Source organism: Megascapheus bottae, chromosome X, assembly GCF_031878675.1.
Source record: "Megascapheus bottae isolate mThoBot1 chromosome X, mThoBot2.hap1, whole genome shotgun sequence".
Classification (NCBI taxonomy): Eukaryota; Metazoa; Chordata; class Mammalia; order Rodentia; family Geomyidae; genus Megascapheus; species Megascapheus bottae.
In genome coordinates, this window is record NC_143547.1 from 41,534,347 (window position 1) to 41,555,661 (window position 21,315).

Here is a 21,315-nt window from a genome sequence, read left to right on the forward strand (position 1 = left end):
TAACTGGGACGATGGACACACACTGCCAAGACAACTTTTTCTATTAAGATGGGATCTTATGAAATTAATATTTTTGCCAAGGCTGACCTAGAACTATAATCTTTTCAATTTCTGCCTCACAAGTAATTAGGATTACAGATGTCACCACTGTGCCCAGAAAGATTTTTCTCCAAGAGATTGCTTGAAAGGAAAAAAAAAAGTAAAAGAAGGGGTAACATTGTCTATAAAAAGAGTAATGTACTTATTACCTGACTTGTGAAAATCCCTCTATACAACACCTGAATAATAGCAATAAAATTATATTTAAAAAGGATAAGGCTGGAGGGCCAGGAGTTTAGCCTAGTGGTGGAGTGCTTGCCTAGCATGCACAAAGACCCGGGTTAGATTCCTCAGTACCACATACATAGAAAAAGACGGAAGTGGTGCTGTGGCTCAAGTGGTAGAGCTCTATCCTTGAGAAAGCTCAAGGACAGTGCCCAGGCCCTGAATTCAAGGTTCAGGGCTAGCAAAAAAAAGAGGGCTGGGAGGTTGGCCTAGTGGTTAAAGTGCTTGCCTAGCATGCACGAAGACCCGGGTTCAATTACTTGGCACCACATACATAGAAAAAAGCCAGAAGTGATGCTGAGGCTCAAGTGGTAGAGCTCTAGCCTTGAGAAAGTCCAAGGACAGTGCTCAGGCCCTGAGCTCAAGCCCAGGACTGGCAAAAAAAAAATAGGGTTGGAGCATGTCCTAGTGGTAGAGCGTTTGCCTAGCATGCGAGAAACCCTGGGTTTGATTCCTCTGTACCACATTCACAGAAAAAGCAGGAAGGGGTGCTGTGGCTCAAGAGGTAGGGCAGTAGCCTTGAGAAAGCCCAAGGACAGTGCCCAGGCCCTAAATTTAAGCCCCAGAACTGGCAATAATAAATAAATGAATAAAAAATAAGAATAAAAAGCATATTAAAGTCCAATGAAAAGTACAAACAACAAAGAGAAATTTTATGTAACATATATTTTACCACAATATACAGTTATACAGTATATAATTGTATTGTTTAGGACTGAGGGTGGTGGTAAATGTTTGTAATTCTAGCTACTTGGGAGGCAAAGATCAGGAAGATTTCTGCTTGAGGTCAGTGTTGACAAAAAGTCATTAAGACTCCCTCGTATAAATACACAAGCCAACCATAGTGAAGTATTACTATAATCTCAGCTACAAAGCAGGAGGACCGTGATCAGAAACTGGGAAGAACACCTGCTAGCAAGCACAAAACCTTGACTCTAAACTTCCGTGCTGCCACCATTTGTTTTTTTGTTTTTTTAAGTTTTTTGTTCTTTTTTTATTATTATTTTTTATTGTAATTAGTAAAAGGGTTACATGATATTTGCCAGATAGAAGGTGCATTAATTCACATACATTGATACCCTTTCACATGTCTTGGTACCCATTTCCCTCCCCCCCCACACCCCCCACCATTTGTTTAAAAAGGAAAATTGGAACTGGAGTGTAGCTTGGTAATAAAACACTTGTCAAGAGGGGGGTGGGGGAGGGCAATAGGACCAAGACATGTGGAAGGGTATCAATGTATGTGAATTAATGCACCTTCTATCTGGCAAATATCATGTTACCCTTTTATTAAATACAATAAAAAAATAAAAACTAAAAACCAAAAAACCAAAAAAACACTTGTCTAGCATATACAAGGCCCTTGAGTTGACCCTCAGCACCAGAAAATGAATAAATGACAAAAATGAATGAGTGAAAAAGAAAAGTGAAAGCACAATGTTTTCTTTCACCCACTCCTTTCTACTTTTTTCCCTAGAGGTAATAATTCATAGAGATGGATCAATTTAATTTTTAGATCACTGAGGTTTGAACTCAGGGCCTTGCACTTTGCTAGGTAGGTGCATTACTGAGTCATGACTCCAGCCTTTTATATTTCTTCATGGGGGGAGGGGCATGTTGCATCTAGATTTTTCCTGCAAGTAATAATGTTGTGATAAGCACTCCTGGAATATAATGATATGTCATTTCTACCTGCTGTAGCATACAGCTATGTGGAAAGCTCTGTATATTTCATTGTGTAGGTTTTATTTCTAAATGCATAAGGCCCCAAATATCAGAAGTACAAGAGATTACAAAGAGAATGCTTCTCCCAGTAAACTGGTTCCCCTCAAAGCAAGACCAATTGTTATATCCAAGATACATTCTAGTCATGTACATGTGTAACTTTACATTGCTATGTAGGAAAGCACAAATGATAGAGATTTTTGAACTTTAAATTCATTTTTTTGCCAGTCCAGGGGCTTGAACTCTGGGCCTAGGTGCTATCCCTGAGCTTCTCTGCTCAAGGCAAGCATTCCACCACTTGAACCACAGTGCCACTTCCAGCTTTTCTGAATAGTTTACTGGAGATAAGAGTCTCAAGGACTGGGCTGGCTTCAAACTGATTTTCATATCTCAGGCTCCTGAGTAACTAGGATTGTATGTATAAGTCACCAGCACCCAGCTGAACTTTAAATTTTGTAGCTATTTTCAAATTGCCCTCCAGCATAGAGTGTACCTATTTTTCTGCCATCAGCTATATTGGAGACTGTTTCTGCCTCACCTACCCCACCAGTCTTGTTCACAGACTTTAGTTCTTTCTCAGATTCATTGATGGAACGGTATCTCATTAAACTGGAGTGTATTTCATCTCTGCAGTTACGCATAAAATGCTAGCTATCTTCTTAAGCTGGGAGGCCTGCCTGTCTTCCTCTTCAGCCTCACTCGGAACTCTCTCATGTGTAGTTTGTGGTTAGACTGATCAGGAGACACATGTTCCTTCTCCTTCCTGACTTCTCTGCCCAAGTTTGCTGAGTTCCACCCAAACTTTTGCTTCTATCAAACTATAATATTTAGCCAGACCTGGGGTGTGAACTCAGGGCCTGGGCACTGTCCCCAAACTTCTTTTGGACAAGGCTAGCACTCTACCACTTGAGCCACAGCACCATTTTGAGTATTTTCTCTTTATGTGGTACTGAGGAATCAAACCCAGGGCTTTACACATGCTAGGCAAACACTCTACCACTAACCACATTCCTAGGCCCAAACTATTCTTTAAAAATATCCAAATGAAAAAATGAGGAACTACAGATGTAGCTCAAGTCATAGAGCAAGCTCAAACTTAGTTTTGGCAAAAAAAGGGCCAGATTGATTAATACTGTATCTAATTATCATCATGAAACTTGTACTAATAATGTATGCTAACTTAAAAATTATATTAAAAATTCCCCCCAAAAGCCAAATTGAGCCAAAGTTTGAAATAGGCAAACAGAATCTCACTAGTAACAAATGAAGTGTCAATTAGCACAACATACTTCACCTAAAAATTTACAAAGATGATAGTTTTTAGTGTTTGTAAATATGTGGGCAAACAACACTCACAGTCTGGAAGTGTAAATTGGTGCGATCTTTCTAAAAAAATGATTTCCCAGTTATTACATAAAAGCCTTCTCCTTTGAGCTAAATCATTTCAAGGAATCTTATCAAAAGAAAATCATCAGAAAATACAGACCCGAGACTCACTACAAGGATACTAGAGTGGCATATTTACAGTAGTGAGAAATGGAAAGCAATCTAAATGGCCAACCATAAAAGAGGATAAATAAATTATGCAGCCACTGAAGTCATCTTATTGAAACCTGCTGAAGGACACAAGGAAATATTTATAATGCATTGTAAAGTTTCTGTAATATTTAGTTTCAATTGAATAGCACCAATCTTTATGATTTTTTAATTTGTATTTTTAACACATGAGTCTATTATGTGTTTGTATAGGAAAATCCTGGAAGGAAGATGCTTTGGCCTGAGGAGTCCCGGAATACAGGCCACACTGACCCCGGGAGAGCACTTGAGGTGATTCCTGGTGGCAACATGTAGTGGAAGACAGCTCTGGGAGAGGTCTGCTTGCACCTCAGGACCTGTGGGACCAGGCTAAATGCCTTTAATAGTCACCATGGGCAAAATCAAGGCGTGACTGCTGCTGGGGCTGACTGTCATTTCTCAAGCTGTTATATTAAGATTAATGGTTGCTAGCATATATTAGGCACTTATTTATTGGGTATTTTAAATGTGTTTTCATTTATGAGTCCTAATATCCTCAAGAAATATAACTAAAGATGAGTATTAACTGTCCCATGACATCAATGAGGAAAATGAGATAAAAAAGGATGAAATAAAAGTCAAGCACTTATGCCTGTCATCCTAGCAATTCATGAGACTGAGATCTGAGGACATGGTTCGAGACTAGCCTGGACAGAAAAGTCCAAGAGACTTATTTCCAATTAACCATCACAAAACTGAAAGTAGATCTGTGACTCAAGTGATAGAGTTCTAGCCTTGAGCATAAAAGCTCAAGGACAATGCCCAGGCTTTGAGTTGAAGCCCCAGGACTGGCACAGACACATAAGCACAGACACACAGGCACAGACACACAGGCACAGACACACACACACACACACACACACACACACACACACACACACTATGAAGTGATTGATTTATTCAAGGTTACAAAACTAGGATGTGAGTGGACAGGTACAAACCTAGAGCCCCCATTTGCATACAACAGGCACCTTAGTTTTAATTGACATAGCAAAAGAAGAAAGGGTTGTAAAATGCATATGGGAAAAACTAAGTAAATGAATGCAAGTTATGTCTAGAATTGGATCCCCTTAAGAATGCATCTCATAGCTTTCCTGCATCAAATTGCTCACCTTTGATTATCTTTTGGTTTATACCTTGGACATGCTTAGGATCTGTTAATTATTGCTTCCTTCTCCCAGTTGGGGTGATTGGAGACAGGCTCATTAACATCTTCAGGGTGTCAGACACTGGTGGCTAATGCCTGTAATCCTAGCTACTGAGGAGATTGAGATCTGAGCATCACAGTTCAAAGCCAGTCTGGGCAGAAAAATCTGTGAGACATTTATTTTCACTAAAATTACCAAAAATAAAGTCAGAAGTAGAGTTGTGGCTCAAGGGGTAGAGCGCAAGCTCAGAGACAGCACCCAGTCCCTGAGTCCAAGCCCAAGGAATGGCATACACATACAAATATTTTAAGAGTTCCCATGATAGGAGCAGTCATTTTTCTTGCATCCAAAGGCCAGCTTGTAAAATGAGAATCTACTATCTCCGGTGACATCTACTACGGAATTCCTTAGGGAGAGACTAGGCATGGTGAACTCAAGTAGCTGTGGTAGGAGGGGATAAAAGTTCAAGACCATCTTTGCTACATAGTGCGTTCCAGGTGAGCCTGGACAAAAGTAGCAAGATTTTGTCAAAATGATTCTTGGGTGGCATTAGCATCACCCACCTAAAGCTGGCGTCATCCAGTGCCTCTTTAACCTATTCTTTCTTTCCTGCCGAGTAATGCACAGTCAGCCTTTGCTGTTCTCAGCATTCAAACTCACCACCCTCTTAGTTCTCTTTGCTGGTTTATGCATTTCTTCCACATTCCTTTCCCCTGGCATAGTCCCTCTCCAGTCAGGAAACCTTTCCTTACTCAGAATCTTCTTACCACCATCCCCTTCTAGTCTCCCTATTTCCCTTTTAGAAATTCTAAAGCCTCTATGCTCCCTTCAAAGGACCAGCACCTCCCCATATCCAAACTGCTGCTCCAGTTTCACCTTTGTCAGAAGTTTTTGTTCTCTCCAGCTTGTGCTGGATTTCCTGCTAGATCCCCTTACCTGTCAGATGCTTCTCTGGCCTAGCTTCCATTTGACAGCGTATGGCCCCTCTCTCAGACAGGCTTCTTTCTGAAGCTTTTGCCTACTTTTGACTTCCAAGGACACGATTCTTGGCATTGGGCTCTTTTTCCTGAGTAGCCAATTCTTTTTTTTATTTTTGTGCTTGTCCTAGAGCTTGAAGTCAGGGGCTGAGTGCTATTTCTAAGCTTTTGTGTTCAAGACTAGTGCTTTCCGAGTTAAGACACAGTTCTACTTTCCCAATTCCTCCTCTAACCAGCACTCCATCACCACCTTATTATCCTCTTTCCTGTCAGGCCTCCTTCCTTCCCAGTCCTGTCCTCTTCCTCTGCCTATCTACATGAGTCCCGGTCCATAGCCTGTTCTCTCTTCCTATTTATTTATTTTTTAGTCCCGGATTTGGGATCGGGACATGAGCACTGTCCTTGGGTTCTGTCAAGGCTAAAGCTTTATCACTTGAGCCACAGCATCACTTCCATCTTTTTCTTATGTATGTGATACTGAGGAATTGAACCTGGGTCTTCATGCATGCTAGGCAAGCACTCTACTACTAGGCCAAAAAACCAGCTCCTGTTCTCTCTTCCTAAAAATTCTCTCCCCCCACCATGCTTGTTATCTCTGCCCTCTGACAGCATCTTTAGACATCCCTCAGTCTCAGTTCAATTCCCTATCCCTTCCATATCAAAGTCTATCTCTAATCTGTGTCCTGTCTGCCATTTAGTTCCCTTCCTAACCCAGATTCCCTTCCAAATTGTGTCCCTAAGTCCATCCTGCTCCACCCTTCTAAGCTTTTAGGGTCCTTCACCAGCCAGGATTCCTGCTGTGTCCAGTCTTCTTCCTGTAGGTAAATCCTGTTCCCCAGCTAGTGTCTTTCCCCAGGAAGGCCTCTTCTCATTTAAGACCTCTTCTTATGCAAGTACCTCTTGTCTGGTAAGGTGATCGGTTTGAACTACTTCAATATTTACCAGCTACAAACTCCTTCATCACCTCTCATAGCCTTCCAACCTGGTTTCTTGCCCCAATCAGTTTCATTTTTTTTGTCAATTTGTGTGCGTACACCCAACCTGGAACCTTTCCCATTGCTAAGTATCCTCCCTTAGCCAGGTCTTCTTTCTCAGCCTGTGACCCCTATTGCACTAAATTACCCCCCCTTGTCTACCAGCCTCTTTCACCTCAACACAGTAGAACATGTTTTCCCATTTCTAGAGCTATTCGCTGGCCTAGACCTAAATTCCCAGTCAGGGGTCCTCACTGATCTAGCCCCAAGACCCTAGGCATAGCCTCTCTTCCAGCCAAGTTGTCTTTACCACTCAGGCTTTTTCCTCCACTTGTGGCCCCTGGCCTATCTCACTTTTTCATCCCATTGTCTGTTCATCCTCCTACCCCCAACTTGTATCTTCTTTCTTATCTGGGTCTCCTTCTGCAGACTATATCTCCCTTTCAGGCCTGTTTTTTTTTTCTATGCTCCCTCCTGAAGTGAATGTCCCTTTCTCCCTAACCCACATTCCTTTTCCTTCAGCACTCCTATTCCCATGAAGGCTTTCTTCTCACAATGTATCCAGGACCAAGTTTTCCCAGAGCCTCCCCCATCCCCAGCCAGCTGGCTAGTTGAAACGTTTGATTTTGAGGTACACATTCCCACAGTGAACTAACTGGCATATTTCCATATTGAGAACATCCCACAGGAAAACCCAGTAGTGCTTTTTTTCCCTCCTGCTGGACAGGTGAGGTTTTCAAAGTAAGAATTCTTTTTTAAACAGTGATAACAATATGCTTAAATGAAACATATTTTTCAGTGTGTGACATACCAGCTTCTCCTTATTACCCTCCCAATTTGCCCCAGGCCACTATTAGGACTGTGGGCGCAGGTCTGCATACCAAACTCTCATTTGTTCCCTACCACATCTGCTTCTGAAGGCAAGCATCTTCTACTCAGGCAGAGTCTGGGACACAAGCTCTCTGGGAAGTAAGAGTCAGCTACATAAAAATAAAGAAACTGGTATTTTTAAAGTTTTATTTATTTTTAACATGTTGGTATTTTTTCCAAAAATATCTGAGCCTATGTACTTTACTGCAGAAGTTCCAAAATTTGAAAATGACCTCTCTTACTGAAGTATAGGATCTGAATATTTTGTTCTAAAATGCTACCAATAATTTCACTTTTACAATCCTTCCAGTAGATTCCAGATACCAAAAAACCTCAAACACCAACCAAACTACATTATTTGCTTTTTTATATATTTTTATTGTAATTAATAGAAGGCTTACATTATATTCACCAGATAGAAGGTACATTACTTCACATACACTGATACCCTTTCTCATGTCTTGGTTATTTGCCTTTTTTTGTTCTAACAACATATGTTTTGTTTTTTTTTTACTTCTTTTTGTGCTGGTCCTGGGGCTTGAACTCAGAGCTTGGGCACTGTCCTTGAGCTTTTGTGCTCAAAGCTAGTGTTCTACCACTTTGAGCCACAGAGCCATTTCCAGCTTTTTAGTCATTAACTAGAGATAAGAATTTCACCAAATTTCTTGCCTGGGCTGGGTTCAAACTGTGATCCTCAAATCTCAGCTTCCTGGGTAGCTAGGATTACAGGCATGAGCCAAAGATACTCAGTATCATAACTTTTTATTTTGATTTCTTTTTATTTAGTTTTATTGTTACGGCATATTTTTTGCCAGTCCTGAACCTTGAACTTAGGGCCTGGGCACTGTCTTTGGGCTTTGTCAAGGCTAGAACTCTACAACTTGAGCCACAGCACCACTTCCAGCTTTTTCTATGTATGTGGCACTGATGAATCAAACCTGGGTCTTCATGCATGCTAGGCAAGCCCTCTTAACACTAGGCCAAACTCCCAGCCTGTCACGGCATATTTTTAATGCAACAAAATTACTTTAAGATTAAATAGAACTCTTGAAATATATTTTTCTTTTCATTTTTCTTTTTCTTTTTTTTTGCCAGTCTTGGGCTTGTGCTCAGGGTCTGAGCACTGTCCTTGGGCTTTCCTCAAGGCTAGAGCTCTACCACTGGAGCCACAGCAACACTTCCAGTTTTTTTCTATATGTGTGGTACTGAGGAATCGAACCCAGGTCTTCGTGTATTCTAGGAAAGCACTCTACCACTAGGCCAAATGCCCAGGCCTTGAAATATATTTTCTTATTCCTAAGAGCTGAGAAAATTCACTAAGTTCAGATCTTTTACAGCACAGACCATATGATATAATAGAGTGTATAAACTTGTATAAGGTCATAATATTTAGTACCTCTAAGAATACTCACCAGGCAAATATCAAGGATTTGACCTAGAGGACTGTGAGATGCCAGCCCCAGCAAAAAGTCTAAGAGATTGCACCTCAAAATAACCAGTAAAACGCTGAGCTGGAGGTATGGCTCAAATAGAGTACCAGCTGTGGGATAGCATAGGGCTCTGATCTCAATCTGTAGTACTGGAATAAAAAAAGGAAAAAAACCCTACTAGATGCTGATTTTCACTCTTTTCAGTAAGTGAAATTGTCAATCCTTTAAATAGTCACCTCTCTTTCTGTGTTCAATATAGGACATTTATATCTTTTGCATATTTAAACTCTAGCTTATCAGTTCACTTAAATTTACTTTCTATATTCTTACCTTTTAAACTTAAAAACATGAGAATTTACCTATCAGTTTTACAACTAAAGTCCATTTGCAACTGTATATGAATTTAAAAAATCATCAAATTATTTTCAAAAGTAATATTCATATCCAACAATACAAAAGCTTTCCAATTTTCATTGAAATCTCATTCACATCTAAGACATCTTTTCAGTAGCCCAACACAAATGAAAAAGCAAAAAAAAAAGCAAACCAATGAGCAGTTTGAGAGATTAATCCCCTTGTCTCTTAAAAAAAAAAGTATGATAGAAGGTACATGAATGCCACCTTTATCTGTGTCGGGGAAAATCTAAGGTATCAAGCTATTCTATCTTTAACTGGTCCAGTTAAAAAGGTGGAAAACCAAAAAAAGTGAGGAAAACAATTACAAATTTTATTGAAATTAAGCTAACTTTCAACTGGGGAAAAGGTAAAGATTTTTAAGGGTCAGAAGGCATAAAATCTCATACTAAGCCTCTGCAGTGTTTCTGTAGAAGCCGTCATTCCTCACCTCCACCGTGAGAAAAAACTATGAGGAACTGAGCAGAGGTGAGGTTAAATAACAGAGACAGGAAGTACCAGTAACAGTGAAAAAAAAAAGCCAGTTACTAGCCACACTGGGAGATGCAGTGGGTGACAGCAGTTTTTAGTTTGAGCACGACCATGTTGGCAACAGTGACATTGATAGTGGCAGCAGTGAGGAATGCAGTGATAATGACAGTTATTAGTATGATCACAAGAACTATAACAGCAATGGGTGACAGCAGTTATATGACCAGAAGGACGATCATGACAATATTGACAATGATGATGATGATGAAAGTGGATGAAAGTGCTTACTATGACCACAACAAGGACAAAGAGGACAACAATGGGTGAGAACAGTTCTTACTACAACCACAAGGATGGTGATGTCGACGACGACAACGATGATTGTGACAATGGTGACAACGATGATGGTGGCAGTACCATCTGTGGTGATGACGATGACACTAGGTGACAGCAGTCTTTTCTAGTATGGATTATGATAATGATGATGGTGGTTGATCACAGGACAACAGTGGCGATGGTGATGATCATGGTGGCGGCAGCAGCTGTGTTGGTGGTGACAATGATGATGACAGTGGGTGACAGCAGTTCTTACTACAAGTGCAACAGTGACAATGGCAATGATGGTAGTGGTGGCAGTAGCAGTTGTGGTGGAGGAGGTGATGATAATGATGGTGGGTGCAACAGTTCTTTTGTTGCTTGTGGGATTTGAACTCAGGGACTGTGTGCTATCCTTGAGCTCAATATTGGTAGTCTATCACTTTGAGCCACAGTCCCACTACTGATTTTCTTATGAAAATCTTATGAAATTTCTGCTCAAGTAGGGTGTGAACTGCAATTGTCACATCTCAACGTGTGGTATAAGTAGGATTACAGCCATGAGCTACTAGTGTCTGGAATGACAGCAGTTTCTCATACTCCCTCAAGGATAATGACAATGAGAATGGTGAATGACAGTTCTTACCACAACTAGAAGGATGATGATGATGATGATGATGATGATGATGATGATGATGATGGTGGTGGTGGTGGTGGCAGCAGCAGTGGTGGCCAGGGCGATGACAATAGTGGATGAGAAGAGTTCTTATAATGACCACTTGCATGATGAGGACAGCCACGATGATGGTGACAATAAAGGAGAGAACAGTTCTTACTCTGAGAAGGATCTTGTTGCTGATGATGGTGGCAGCAGTGGTGGTGGCCAGGGTGATGACAACGGCAATGATGTGGCCAGTGGGTGATAACACATCTTTCAAATCCCTTGGAAGACAATGGTAGTGATGACAGTGGTAACTGTGATGATGAGTGACAGTTCTTATCATGACTACAAGCACGAGGATTATCATGGTGACAACAGAGATGAAAAGATGGTGGTAGCAGCAGTGGTCGTGATGAAGATGAGGATGATGATAGTGGTGGTTGCGGCTGGTGGGCGGGGCTGGAACAGCTGGGGCAGTGGTGTTGGTGGCCACGTTGATTTCTGTGGCCGTCGTGGATCTAGTAGAGGCGTGGGGCCATTCCACCCACTGTACTGGTTTCAAGTGGCTTGACGGAGTTGTAATGCTCACCAAAGTTGCAGGCGTGATGCAGGTACACCAAAGTGAGTGACTTCTTGTTGTACTCTTCTCCAATCACGATGATAGGAGACTCGGCCTGGACTACTTCAATGGGCATCTGCAGGATGTGAGACAGAGCTGTCAGCTCCAGCTGGCCTCCCCAGGAACCCTGCACGATGTTGTCACAGTACGTCTTGAAGTCTTCATGGCTGTAACCGTCGCCGGGCTCGCCATCAGTGAAGAAAGGTAGAAAATCATCGATGTGTTTCTGCATATAATCAGCGGTGCGGCGGCGCAAGCTGTTGATGGAGACTGGGAATGGCAATTGATCTTGAATGGCCCGGAACATGCAGTGGCCATCGGCTGGGATATCTTTCATGACCAGATTTTTCGAAGTAAGAATGGCGACAACCTTGTCTTCTTCTTCACGGCGGTAATTGGACACATAACCGACGTCAGTGGCATCCACCCTCTCCTGGCGTTCTTTTCGGAGAGCTGCTTTTCTTTCTCTCCGTTTTTCTGCCCGGCAAACACGAGGAGGTTGGTTTTCTAGATCAATTTTGGCTAAATTTCTGGTGACATAGTCAATGTCTGCGTCATCGGGTGGCAGAAACTTCTCCAGCTCTTGTTGGTGCCGCTGCTCCATCTCGGCCTCAAGGCGAGCAACATCCTGAAGCATTTGCTTTCGTCTCTTTCTGTCACTTTTTGGGACCGTGCTCTTCATGGCGCAGATTTGATCTTGTAGTTCTTTTTTCTCTCGCCTGTGGCGACGTAAAATCCGCTGATAGTTTTTCTCAGAATCTTCCATGACGTTCTTCTAACACCTCAAGCCTTCCAAGTGCCTACTGTGAACTCCTCAGCTAGCCGCCAGGAACCGTTCTGTCACGTGAAGGACGTTCTGCCTCTTAACGGACACTGTAGTCCTCTCAGGGACTGTTTGTCCCGCCCTAGTCCCACCCCTTTCTGCTATTGGCTGATTTATCCGGAGGTCTGCCCTCAAACCTACCTGACTTTATAATTGGTTCCTTAGGAGACAATGTATCTACTCCCTTAGCAACTCTTCATTCCCTTTCACCCGCTATCAAGTATCTTCAGAAAGATTCTGCCTTCTCACAAAGTATTCTGTAATGAGGTTCGTAGAATTTTTCTGTGCTTCTTACTGTTTTCTTCATTTCCAAGTTTGGATACAATTCAGGCACAGGCCATACTTGATAACTACATGATAAATACAATCATCTAAATGTGCTCTGAGCCTGAACTTGGCATTATTCCTAGTGTCCAGGAGGCACTGTATCTTTCTCCACTCATTCAGCTCCCCTCCACAGTGAACCGGTAATCTCTCTGTATCAGAACAAAGACATTTACTTACATTCCGAGGAACAGAAAGTCCTTTTAACTTATGCCTCCCATTCACCCTGTCCCATCCCTCTGCAAGATAGCAACATTCTCCTTAGAGCCCAAGCCCACCTTTTGGCTTACGACAACAGAATTCACCTACCCCAACCAATCCTCCTATCCTTCTATGCCCCAACTGCAAAATTGAGCTCTTTCATGTACCCACAAAGCCAGTGTTGATCACGCCACTTCATTCTAATTATTTTGAGTCTCCAAAATCGCTAAAAAGAAAACAAAAGCCACCAAATAAGCTTCTTTCATCCTGTCTCAGTCTGCTCACTTTCCTGGTAATTTTACAGGTGGACGCTCATATATTTATCTGTTACAGCAATCTTCAAACTTCCATCCTCTAAATCTTAGCCTCATGAATGGCCACTACAACCTAGCTATTTTACTACTAAATGTAAAATTTCTTCACCTAATCCTCATTTTTAAACTACATAGTCTACTTGTCTATTTTTCTCAGCTATTTATGTTTGCGTTTCTTTACCAAGAAACTCCTTACAAGGACTAAGCTCATGAAGCTTTTTGTCTTTTTCTTCTAAGAATTTTGCAGCTTAAGATCTTATATTTAAAATGTTAATGCATTTTTGAGTTGCTCTTTGGGCTTCACATAAAATAATGTTTTTCTTTGTTTTCCATGTACACATCCTGTTTTCACAGCACCATTTATTTGAGTGTCCTAGCATGCATTTTTCACAGAGTTCCAGAAGATCAATTGGCCACATACATGGAACTTTATTTCTAGCCTCTCTAACAAACAACAAAACAAAATCTACATTACGTAATGGAACAAGTATTTGCAAGCCAACTACTAAATAACAAATACTTGAAATATATAACAAGGCCGGGAGTTTGGCCTAGTGGTTAAAGTGCTTGCCTAGCATGCATGAAGACCCGGGTTCGATTCCTCAGTACCACATACATAGAAAAAAGCCAGAAGTGGTGCTGAGGCTCAAGCGGAAGAGCTCTAGCCTTGAGAAAGTCCAAGGACAGTGCTCAGGCCCTGAGCTCAAGCCTAGGACTGGCAAAAAAAAAATATATATATATATATATATATATATAACAAATTCCTGGATACAAAAGTCAGTAGCGAAGTACTTGCTTTACATGTACAAGACCTTGCACTTAATCCTAACCACTAACAAAAGGAAATGCATTTAACTGTGTGTGTGTGTGTGTGTGTGTGCATGTGTGTGCGTGTGTGTTATAACTCATTAACAAAAGGACGAGACAGAGATACAATTTGAAAATAGGTACTGTAAAAGTAATTATTGGAGCCAGCACGGTGGCCTAGTGATGTAAGAATGCTTTCCTACCATGCACAAAGGTCTGGGTTTGATTCCTCAGTACCACATACACAGAAAAAGATAGAAGTGGTGCTGTGGCTCAAGTGATACAGTGCTAGCCTTCAGAAAGCTCAAGGAAAATTCTAACACACTGAGGTCAAGCCCGAGGACTGGCAAAACAGTAATTATTATTTTAGAAGATACCATCACTAATCACTGCTGAAATGCAACTCCAAAGTTCAGTGTGAAATCACATCTCTTAGGATGGTTATCATAGAGAGTATCATAAAGACAGTACATATAAGGATAAAGAAGAAAGGGCACTCAAATAAACTGCTAGTGGCAATCAAATTTGGTTTAACAGCTACAGCAAAGACTGTAGAGGGTCTGCAAAATATAAAAAAGTGGAGGGGTAATGATGGAACTTCGTGATAATCAGTAAACTTGTTCTTTAAAAAAAAGCTGACAGATTTCTAGCATCAAGTTTTAAACTCCAATCTCTGATCTATTTTGACTTCTATGTGTATGGTTTGAGACTTTTCGTGTGTGAGAATACTTGGGTTTGAACTCAGGTTCTTGTGATATTACTTAGATTTTCTTCTCAAGGTTGGCACTCCCCTACTTGAGCCACCCCTCACTTTTGTCCTTTTGCTGTTTAAGTGGAGTTGAGTCCCTCAAACTTTTCTTCCTTGGATAATTTCAAATTGAGATCCTTGGACATGTGTTTTGAGTAGTTAGGATTATTTTGCATGAACCATCAGTGACTGACTTAAGGTTTTAGATGTTGGATGATGAGGTCTACTGTATTTTTTTTCTTTTTTTTTGCCAGTGCTGGGGACTGACCTCAGGGCCTAAGCACTTTCCTTGGGCTTGCCTAATGGCTAGTGCTCTACCACTTGAGCCACAGCACCACTTCTGGCTTTTCTATGTATGTGGTACCAAGGAATTGAACCCGGGTCTTTATGCTTCCTAGGCAAGCACTCTACCACTAGGCCAAACTCCCGGTCCCTACTATATTTTTTGCCATTGTTGAAAAAATATTGCATTGAATTGGTTGTTTACTTTTATAAAAAGTATCAGTCAGGGCTGGAAGTTTTGCCTAGTGGTAGAGTGCTTGCCTAGCATGCATGAGGACCACGGTTTGATTCCTCGGTACCACATACATAGAAAAAAAAAGCCAGAAGTGGTGCTGAGGCTCAAGTGGTAGAGCTCTAGCCTTGAGAAAGTCCAAGGACAGTGCTCAGGCCCTGAGCTCAAGCCCAGGACTGGCAAAAAAAATATCAGTCAGACTTATTTTTTCTTGTCAGTAGTAAGGCTTGAACTCTGGACTTGGGCACTGTCCCTGACCTTTTCAGCTCAAGGCTAGAACTCTACCACTTGATCCACAGCACCAAGTCTGGATTTTTCTGTATAGTTGCTACCAAGGAATGGAAACCAGGGCTTTGTGCATGCTAAGCAAGCATTCTACCACTAGGCCAAACTCCTGGCCCCGTCAGGGCAGTTTTGTAGAGTCTGTTTCAGAGTTATGCATTATATTCCTTTCATCTTTGTGTCTATCTTTTTACCAACATCTTATAATCTTTATTACAACAGCTCTATAAAAATGAAATCAGATAATACATTTTCTCTAACTTGATTCTTTTCTTTCAAAAGTGTTTCAGCAATTGATTTCTTTTGCTTTCATATATAAATTTGATAATACTCTTGTTCATAGCTATAAAAATCTTGGGACTTTCATAGGAACTATATTAATGTTGCACATCAATTTAAAGCAAAACTGTCATGTTAACTATGTTGTCTTTCAATCCATGGATACTTATGCATGTACTCATATCTATTCACATGGAAATGTCCATTGATTTCTCTCATGAATGTGTTATCCCTTTCAGCATATAATTCTTGTATACCTTGTGTTAGATTCACACTTAAAAATCTCTTCCTTTGAGTGATTTTCACTAATATTTTTATTTAAAAATATTTTCTGGCTCAACCAGGCAGTGGTGTCTCATGGCTGGCTACTCAGGAGGCTGAGAACTGAGGATCGTGGTTCAAAGCCAGCTACGGCATGAAAGCCATGAGACTCTTATTTCCAGTTAACTACCAGAAAAGTGGAAGTGGCACTGTGGCTCAAACGGTAGAGTGCTAGTGTTGAGCACATATCAAGCCCCATGACCAACAAAAAAAAATTCTGGCTCTTTTAAAATTTTATTTTTATTATCTTTCAATAGTTGTACAAAGAGGTTTCAGTTCAACATGTCAATTTATTAGTAATTACATCTTGATCAATGTCACCTTAGTATTTTATTTTCAATTTCAGTGTCCACATGTACGTTGCTAATATGAAACTATAATAGATTTTCTAGGCTAATTTTGTGTCCTTTCACCTTGCTTAATTCACTCATTTCTAGGAGGTTGTCTTGGTAGATTTCTTGAAATTTTCTATATAGAAAATAATGTCATTTGTGAATAGGGCCAATCTTATTTCATCTTTCCCAATCAGTATGCCTCTTATTCCCCTAACCTCACTGTACTAGCTAGACATTGAATGACTATGTTAGAGAAAAATGGTGAAAGCAGACATTTGTAGTTTGATTTTGTTTCAGGCAGAATGTGTTTCATTTTTTTCTTAATTATTATATTAGTCATAATTTTTGTAGATGCTCTGTAGCAAATTGATGATATGTTCCCCTAGTCTGGTTTTCAGCATGAAATCATATTGAATTTTTTGTTGAATATTTTTCGGTACCAATTGATATATCATGAAATTAGTTTCTATTAGTCTGCTAATAAAATAGGTTACTATTGATTGATTATCATATATTGAACCAGCCTTGAATCCCAAAAGAAACCTTGTTTAACCGTAGATTTAAATGTGTTTCCTAACTGCATTTGTAACTTTTTTTAAATTACTTTTTAAATATACAAAAATGAAGGATATTTGTAATTTTCTTTTTGGTACTACTGCTTTGATTAGTTTTGGTATTAGAACAATATTAACCTTCTAAATTGAAAATGTTCACTTAATATTATGTATAATTAATACTGATTACTCTTTAAATAGTTGCTAGGATTATCCAGTGAAACTTAGTGAACAGATTGCTTTTTGGAAGCAAAATTTGGAAGTTTTTTTTTTTGTCGTTTGTGGGGCTTGAACTCTGGGCCTGGTCACTGTCCCTGAGCTCTTTGTCTCAAGGCTACCACCCTAACCCTAGAACCTCTGCACCACTTCTGGTTTTCTAGTGATCAATAGGAGATAATGTTCTCGCACACTTTAGTGTCCAGGCTGGCTTTGAACCTTGATCCTTAGATCTCAGCCTCCTGAAAAGCTAAGATTATAGGCATGAGCCACTACACTTGGTTGGGAATATTTGTTTTCGCTTTTTTTCTTTTCGTCACTCATGAGGGTTGAACTTGGGGCCTGAACACTGATCCTGACATTTTTTATTCTCAAGGCTGGCACTCTACCACTTTGAGCTACAGTGCCACTGCAGGTTTTCTGGTGGTTAATTGGAAATAAGAATCTGCCTGAGCTTTCCTGCATGGACTGGCTTCGAATCATGAACCTCAGATTTTAGCCTTAGACTTATAGACATGAGTCATCAGCACACAGCTCAGAAGTTTGTTTTCTAAAGAATTACTCTGAAAAATATCTTCTTATTGGTCTCACTCTGTGTGAATGCCTCATGTCTCAATTTATTTATCATGTCTCAATTTATTTTTTCTTCTTTTACCATGTTTACTTGTGGATTGATAGGCATATTCTAGTTACCACAAATGAGAGAAACCATTCAACTTATTTTTCTGGGTCTAGCTTAGCTATGTGCATTTGATCATATAAAATAATATTTAGCAAGAACTCCTTTTACATTTTTCTTGTTTGTTCATCTATCTTGTGAAGGGTAAGGATGGCACAGTAATGGTGACACAAATAGTGAGCATATGAATCTGTGATACCCACTAAACTTTATATTTAAAATGAACTGTATAGCTCATGGATTGGGACAGAAGATGAAATTGGGAGAGCAAGGGAAGGGGTAACACTGTTATAAAAGAATTTTAGGGGCCGGGAGTTTGACCTAGTGGTAGAGTGCTTGGCTAGCATGTACAAAGACCCAGGTTCGATTCCTTGGTACCACATATATACAAAAAGCCAGAAGGAGACTCTGCTCGTCGGCCGGCTGCTGTGTCGGGGAGGTGGGTGCCAGCGCCGAGGGGGTCCCCTCCCGACCGCGACCCCCTTCCCCGGCTCCCCTGCCCATCCTGCCGGGGGAGGGTGGAGGAAGATGCTGGTGAAGAAGAAGAGAAAGTCCTCCGGGGTGGCAGCGGCCGTGGTGGAAGACGTAGGCCTCAAGAAGTGTAAGATCTCCGGCTATTGCAGACCCCAAGCCCCTGCTAGACTAATAAATGGAGAGGAAGTTTTCTCAAGAAAGTAGTGCCTGGCTTGGTTTTATGAGTATGCAGGTCCTGATGAAGTTGTAGGGCCAGAAGGAATGGAAAAATTTTGTGAAGACATTGGTGTTGAACCTGAAAATATTATTATGTTAGTTTTAGCGTGGAAATTGGAGGCTGAAAGCATGGGATTTTTTTACCAAGGAAGAATGGTTAAAGGGAATGACTTCATTACAGTGTGACTGCACAGAAAAGTTACAGAACAAATTTGACTTTTTGCGCTCACAGTTGAATGATATTTCTTCGTTTAAGAATATATACAGATATGTCTTTGATTTTGCAAGTGATAAGGATCAGAGGAGCCTTGATATCGATACTGCTAAGTCTATGTTAGCTCTACTGCTTGGGAGAACCTGGCCACTCTTTTCAGTATTTTACCAGTACCTGGAGCAATCAAAGTACCGAGTTATGAACAAAGACCAGTGGTATAATGTGTTAGAATTCAGCAGAACAGTCCACGCTGATCTTAGTAACTATGATGAAGATGGCGCTTGGCCTGTGCTTCTTGATGAATTTGTTGAGTGGCAAAAAGTTCGTCAGTCATCATAGCAAGAACTATTATGAAGAAAATGCATACTTTTTGATTTCTACGTGTATACAAGTTAATAAGAGAGAGAAAAAATAATCCAAAGGGGTGCATTTTCATTCATGTGAAAGACTTCTCATAGTACTTTTTTTTTCCTTTTTTTTAAAGGAAGTTTTCTTGTTACATGTGATGGGCATTGAGCCACACCTCCTCTGAGACTGAATATTGATGTTTTGTTTCAAGTTATGTTTTTTTTTTTTTTTGCCAGTCCTGGGCTTGAGCTCAGGGCCTGAGCACTGTCCTTGGACTTTCTCAAGGCTAGAGCTCTACCACTGAGCCTCAGCACCACTTCTGGCTTTTTTCTATGTATGTGGTACCGAGGAATCGAACCCGGGTCTTCATGCATGCTAGGCAAGCACTTTAACCACTAGGCCAAACTGCCGGCCCCTTCAAGTTATGTTTTTAACATTTATTTCAGAACAATAAAGGTTCCGATTTGTGAAAAAAAAAAACAAAAACAAAAAGCCAGAAGTGGTGCTGTGGCTCAAGTGGTAGAGCTCTAGCCTCGAGAAAAGCCCAAGGATAGTGTTTATGCCCTGAGATCAAGGCCTAAGATGGAAAAATAGCACAGGTCAAAAAATGTACCTGACTTATGTAACTATAACCCCTCTGCATATCACCTTTACAATAGCAAAAATTTTTAAAATGAGAATTGCTCCATTTAATCTGTCTGTGTAGATTTAGTTGTAGTATTCCATTATTTTTGATGTTTAGAGCAACTGTAATCATATTTCCTGCTTTATTCCTGATATTAGTATTTTTGTCTTCATTGTTTTTTTTTTCTTTTTTTGTTTTTTTGCCAGTGGCTTGGTCTGGGCACTGTTCCTTAGTTTCTTTTGCTCAAGGCTAGCACTCTACCACTTGAGCCACAGCGCCACTCCTGGCTTTATCTGTTTATGTGGTACTGAGGAATTTAACCCAGGACTTCTTTCTTTAATTCTTGGCTGTCTATCTTGCCAGATATTTTTAAATCAATTTTAATTTTCTTTCCAAAGAACATGTTTGTTTTTCTTTTAATAACTTATTTTCTGTTTATAATTTCATTTCTTCATTATTTCCTTTTTTCTTATCACATTGGGTTTAATTTTCTTCTTTCTTTATTTTTTGTTTTTTATTTTTTGTTCGTTTATTTCCCCCTTTCAATACTAGGGGTAGATCTGTAAATTTTAGGATACTCTTGTCTATAGCTCAGTGCTACCACTGAGTTACTTTCACAGCGCTTTTTGGTTACCCTGAGACAGTGTCTCCCTTTATGCAAGGCCTTTGGATCGTAATCTTCCTATCTGTTTTGCTGACGACTGTACCCAGCCATTGGTTCAAATGGAGTTTGCATAATTTCTTTTGTCCAGATTAAATTTGAACTATAGTAACTGCCAAACCAAATAGCTGCGATTGTAGCTTTATGCCACCATGCATGACTCAAAATTATTTATCTATTGTTTATATTTTGTGGCCCTGTGCTTTAAACTTAGGGTAGAATGTCTGTAGGTGAGGCAATTATTCTACCACTTGAGTCATGCTACTAGCCCATCTTTTTGATTCTTTAGGTAGGCACCTAGATAATTGATTTCAGACTTTTTTCATATGTGCATTTAGTTCTAAAAATTGCCTTCCAGGTATTAATTTAAAGATTTCAATCCTCCCTCAATCTCATTTTCCTTCCTTCTCCTTTCTTAAATAAATTTTAATAGGTTTCATCATTCCCTTTTCTCATAGGTATATAAAGTACATTTTTTTTAACATTTTCAATGTCATTGGCCCTTTCCACTCACTCTCTCCACTCCAAGTATTACCATCCCTGCAACAACAGACCCTGTTTTACTCTTCTTCTTCCTCCTCCTCTTCTTCTTCTTCTCCTTCTTCTTCTTCCTCTACTTCTTCTTCTTCTTCTTCTTCTTCTTCTTCTTCTTCTTCTTCTTCTTCTTCTTCTTCTTCTTCTTCTTCTTCCATTTTTTGTATATATTAATTGTTCCAAGAGGTTCCTCCATGGTATTTCACATGTGCATGTGTTAAGTTACCTTTAATCAGGATTACCTTGTCTATTGCTTCCTTTCAGTGAGATTTCTTTTCTCATGTGCATATATTAAAGCAATTTATTTTGATATCATTCACTCTCCACTACTCTTTTCTCTGTC

The 21,315-nt window shown here is 40.2% G+C and overlaps 1 protein-coding gene and 1 pseudogene across 1 annotated transcript; one reads left to right on the plus strand and one right to left on the minus strand.

Moving 5' to 3' along the window:
* Positions 1-7,840: 7,840 nt before the first annotated feature.
* Otud6a (OTU deubiquitinase 6A) lies at positions 7,841-12,315 on the minus strand. The gene has a single exon (XM_090325612.1). The coding sequence runs from the start codon at positions 12,267-12,269 to the stop codon at positions 11,403-11,405; it is 867 nt and encodes a 288-aa protein (XP_090181738.1). The 5' UTR covers positions 12,270-12,315; the 3' UTR covers positions 7,841-11,402.
* A 6,140-nt stretch (positions 12,316-18,455) lies between these two features.
* On the plus strand, positions 18,456-19,335 carry LOC150040950 (DCN1-like protein 5 pseudogene; annotated as a pseudogene).
* The last annotated feature ends 1,980 nt before the right edge of the window (positions 19,336-21,315 follow it).